The sequence below is a fragment of the Cynoglossus semilaevis genome, chromosome 16 (genome assembly GCF_000523025.1).
Source record: "Cynoglossus semilaevis isolate Cse_v1.0 chromosome 16, Cse_v1.0, whole genome shotgun sequence".
Lineage (NCBI taxonomy): Eukaryota > Metazoa > Chordata > Actinopteri > Pleuronectiformes > Cynoglossidae > Cynoglossus > Cynoglossus semilaevis.
Window position 1 is genome coordinate 16,696,011 of NC_024322.1, and position 5,067 is coordinate 16,701,077.

The window sequence follows — 5,067 nt, forward strand, 5'->3', positions numbered from 1 at the left end:
GTACCTCCCCCGTACTCCCCCCACACTTCCCCCCATGTCTCTGAAGGTTTGACAAAACATAGCCCCAGCAATTCAGCTGCTCAGCTAATTAATGACTGTGGAAAAAGAAGAAAAAAATAAAAATAAAAAGGTGTCATTTGTCCAGTGACAGTTCATCAAAACCATTTTTTTTTCAGACCTGACCGGGGTCTAAGACCTGACCGGGGTCTAAGACCTGACTGAGGTTCACCGTCTACAGTCAGGGTGGTGTTGGGTGGAGGGAGGACGGTCTGCTCCTCAGTTTGTTCTACAAATTCCTCCAGGATCGTCCGTCAAGAACGGTGTGAAACCAACAGCCCTTAGAGAAATGGTGGAATATATGAAGTGACCTCCTGATGCCCCCCCCCCTCCCCTCCACCACTCCTGAAGAAGAACAAGGTTTATTTGGGACATGCTTGTGTTCAGTGATGTCCCGTGTGGACAGCTGTGTCCTCCTTCAGACTGTATTTAGATTCATGTAACACCACCGTGTCACAGCCCGAGGCGTCGTCAACTTTGGTTGAAACTCGAGTCAAATGTCTTCCATTTTATTTACAACAAAATGGAGTCTGGAGAAAGACAACAAAAACTTTATTGAGTTTTTTTTCCTCTTTTTTTTTTACAAAACATCTAAGAATCAACCTGATTAGACAGTCAGACCTTCAGGATGTAAATTATAAACATCGTGTGACATCATCGTTTACTGCACTGTGCCCACATTTTAGGCGTGTGTTTGAACACAGATCAGACTCTGTTTGGTTCCTTCTTCAGTTTTTTTACACGTGTTTTAAATATTTAAAAAAAAAGTTTAAAAAAAAGAAAGATATACTGAACGTTTACATTTACTCTGTTTTTTTTTTCAAATATTCAATAAAGATTGTGTTAAAATAATAATAATAAAAAAACACGACCGACTTAGACCAAAATATAACAACATTTACAGGGTAAATAAAATACTCTGATGATCAAGTTTGCCGATGACACCACACTGTATAAATATTTAGTTTCTTAAATAAATAAATAAATAACGTCTCCAGTTGCCCCCGCCCCCCAGCGCAGTTGTACAGGTCAACATGAGTATTGATCATTTTCAGAAGTGAATATCTGATGTTAGTGTACCACTTTAAGTACGTATGTACCGATTTACTACGTTATAATTTTGATAATAAGAAGAACATACGTATGAATCTTCCGATACGTATCGTATCGCCAGATTCTTCCCAATAAACACTCCTACCCTTCACCCCTCCCTGTAAGAAAGACTTATGGTGAGGTAACTGGTTTTTATACAGGAACTACACTTAGCATGTAGCGCGTTATTGGCGCATTAGCGTCTAGCATATAAGTGGTGTTGTACTGTAGCTGTGCGCTAGTATGTAGTGTGTTAGTGGTATGCTACGACAGGGCGTTTTAGCTGCACGTTAGCAGGTAGCGCCAAGCTATTCCTGCCAACATCTAACTCAGCATTACTGCCACCTACTGGGTCTTTATTCAGGCTGGGAAAATACTCCGTTAATAATAATAATTAAAAAAAACAGCGAAAAAACAATAACCTACAGGGAGGAGATAAAAACTTGATTGATGACCTCACAGAACCAAATACCCCGGAAAACCACAGAGGGGGGTAATTTAGGAGTACTGAGAGGTATCCTGTGTACTTATGCAGAGAATGTAGTAAAAGTAAAGTATACAATACGTATATGGTTAGATAATATACTGAGTGTTATGTGGTGTCGTGAGAACATGCGTGTGTTCCATTCTTACTCACACCAACCTCTGTACACTGGGGTCACACTGGGGTCACACTGGGGTCACACTGGGGTCACAGTGACATCCAGATTAATTTATGAATAACTGCATATGGCTTTTAACCCCACCCCCTTTCTCTCTCTCTCTCTCTCTCTTCTGTGTGATTATGTTTAGATTAAATGTAAAATACATCATGCAGATTGGTCCGTGCTGTCTCGACAGAACACACACACACACACACACACAACTTAATGTTGCGGAGTCCTTGACATCTGCTCAGTACTTTTTGTGTCTAAAGTACTCGCTAAAACATGAGGTCGAACGAACCAACACAGTCCACCAGAGGTCGTTTAAGGTCAGAAACAGTTTGTTAAATAACCTGAAACATATATATATATATAAAAAAAGAGAAACAACATTTAAGACTTTAGGTCAGAGGTCACATGCTGTACAGCCTAATCAGATCTAAAATGTGGGCTGGACCAGGAGAAAATGACAACATAAATAACATCAACACCATTTTCACCAATCAGATCCACTGGTGAGAATAAAATAAATAAAAGGACACCTGAAATAAACTTTTAAAAAACTTTTTTTTTTAAACAACCTGAAATTCTTAACAATAAAATAAATAAACGCACTTATAACAACAGGACGTCCACGTCAGCTGTTTTCAGCCGTTAGTTTTCCACCGCAGTGCAGAGAGAGATTCTCTAAAAACACTGAGTTTTTCCAAACACACCAAACACACACATCGTCCATGTCCCTCTGCAAACACAAGTGGTCCATTTTGGTCCATTTTGGTCCAGTCAGGGTCCCAACCCCGAGGGTCAAAGTCAAAGAGGAAACATCTGAGAACAACTGCCCTTCACTGCTGCCACGGCTGTTTAGTTTCCAGTCTCAGGGTTGTGTTGTGTATGCTACTAATGTGCCCTCTAGTGTACAATTAAGGAACAGCAGCAAAACTTTTGGAAAAAAATATACAAATTTTTGCAATATGTGTCGTGCCTATTAAGGCCCACGAGCCATATTTTTGACCTGTAATTAGTATAGGCTGGTGTATATATTTACTGCCCCCCCCCAAACCTTTTCTTTTTCACTAAAGCAAATGTAAAGAACCAGAGGCTTGAACAGAGGAACGCAGATATGTATTTCTGTTGTAAAAACAAACAAAACAAAAACATCTGGGTCGCGGCCTGCGAGTTGGGACGCACATCTACTGTATGGCTTCATAGTGTAGCAGTTAGCACGCCTGTCTTACAAGTAGCACAGAGCAATTCAATTCCCAGACAGACCACAAATCCCAGCCTGTGAGTTACAACCATGTACTTAATTGCGCCTCCTGTGGCAGCCCATGTCAGTTACAAGAGACTTACACTATAAATGTTCCCATGACAGGAGAAAATAAGGGACTCTTTTTATTATTATTATTACTATTATTATTATTATGTCTGACTCCCTGGGGCTGCTCTGGTCTGGGGGCTTATTTCTTAACCACTAGGAGGCAGCACTCCTGTGACAGCTTCGTGAATTGATTCTAAGACGAACATTTGACCAAAAGTTAGTTTGAAATATATAAAATAATCGGTCAGAGGTGAACTCGTCACTCACACTTTCATCTGTGGACGGCGTGAAAGAAATAAATACTCCAGGTGCAGAGCAGAGGGGTCTAGAGCGCCCCCATTCCTGTGACCTCAGACGTCAGCCTACAACAGTTCGGGTGAGATGGGGCAGGAGAGGGAACAGGAGGAGGGCAGAGAGGCAGATCAACTATTACCTTAATAATTAATGTCTCTGTGTCTCACGAGGTCCCTGACCCTTAGTTTGATCATCATTTTGTCACATCAGTTTGACAGTACCAGGTTACCTTGCGTTGATGAGGTACTGAGCCAGGTTGATGTTAACCGGCGCCCCCGTGATGGTGATCTGGCGTTCCGACGATCCTTCCATGGCGTTTGCGATTTTGATCTGCGCTCCGGACATTTGTCGGATCTCGTTAATTTTGGTTCCCTGGCGTCCGATGATGCAGCCTATCAGCTGGCGGTGGAAATGAGACGAGTTAAAAAATGGTTAATTATCAAGTGAAGACACGTAGAAAAAAAACAAAAAAAAAAACAGTCACGTTTCTAAACTGTTGGCGTCTTCACTCACATCGTTAGGAACGGTGAGTTCTTGGGTGCTGGCCGGTGGACTGGTGTCCAAACCTGGGTTGGAGGACAGAGAACAGACGCAGAGGAAATGTTGGATTTGATTGTTGGAAAAAAAACAACAACTTTGAAACTTCTTTACTTTTACTAATGAGATTTGCCATCTGCCCCGCACAGGGCAATAAGATGGACACGGTGAACTACTCAATATATACTAAATACATGTGATTGACACATCAACTTCATCACATGACCCCTGGTGTTACCGCCCTGTGTGAAAGACCGAACCCATCTGAGTCAGTGACACCAGCCGGGGCCGCTGACCTGAGATTGAAACCTCTACAAACACATGCTGGGAGCTGATGATGGGATGAAAACTCGAGATACTTCAAGTGCATGTCATTCTACCAGTACCTACAATTAAAAAAAAATCAATATATTGTCGCATCTGTAGTATCGCAATATATTGTATCGTTGCCCCAGTCATTTTCTTGTTACACAGTACACAGTACTATGTACAGACGGGAGTAATATTTGGAGTAAACCCTGGTTTAGAGATCTGTTTCTACAAGTTGGGACCATCTGGCCTTGCACTGAAGAAAAAGTTAAGAAAACAAGGAGTAGGAAAGTAACCACCGGGGGGCAGTATCATGCTGGGTCGAGTCATGCAAAGGTGGGGGCAAGAGAAAATGTTTCTCTGGATGCAAAAAGAAAAGTCTAAAATCTACTGGGTGGGTACTTGGAGGGTACGTACCAGGGAAAGCGGGGATGGTCTGTCCCAGGGGGGTAAAGGGGGTTTGCTGCATAGCCAACTGGTGGAGCTTGGTCAACTGCTGAAGGGTTAGGAGGGAAAGTAGAGCTAAGAGGTTACTGAGACACAGTCACACTGAGAAACGAAGGAAACCAAAAGGAAGGAGTCGGTGAAGGAGGAGGCCAGGAGCCAGGGTGGGGGGGCAGAGAGGTGGGGTTAGGAGCTAAGAATATGATGTGATTCTAACAGCAGTGAGAAGTGACCTGCCCCTTATCAGAGAGAATAAAATCAAATATCGTTCGGCCAATATTAGTGGACATCCCTAGCAGTGATTTACTGTGGTGTTATATATATATAATACATAGTACATATATAATATACTTCATTGAGTCATCAGTGAGT

The 5,067-nt window shown here is 42.2% G+C and overlaps 1 protein-coding gene across 1 annotated transcript in view; it reads right to left on the reverse strand.

The window, feature by feature from the left end:
• Nucleotides 1–592: 592 nt before the first annotated feature.
• The window catches only part of pcbp3 (poly(rC) binding protein 3), a 28,969-nt gene continuing 24,494 nt past the window's right edge, over nt 593–5,067 (reverse strand). The window contains exons 13-16 of the mRNA XM_008329030.3: nt 4,669–4,747; nt 3,919–3,971; nt 3,635–3,804; nt 593–3,473 (exon numbers count right to left, since the gene is read on the reverse strand). Coding sequence (XP_008327252.1) covers nt 3,437–3,473; nt 3,635–3,804; nt 3,919–3,971; nt 4,669–4,747 — 339 coding nt within the window. The 3' untranslated portion in view covers nt 593–3,436. The remainder of the gene's footprint in view (nt 3,474–3,634; nt 3,805–3,918; nt 3,972–4,668; nt 4,748–5,067) is intronic.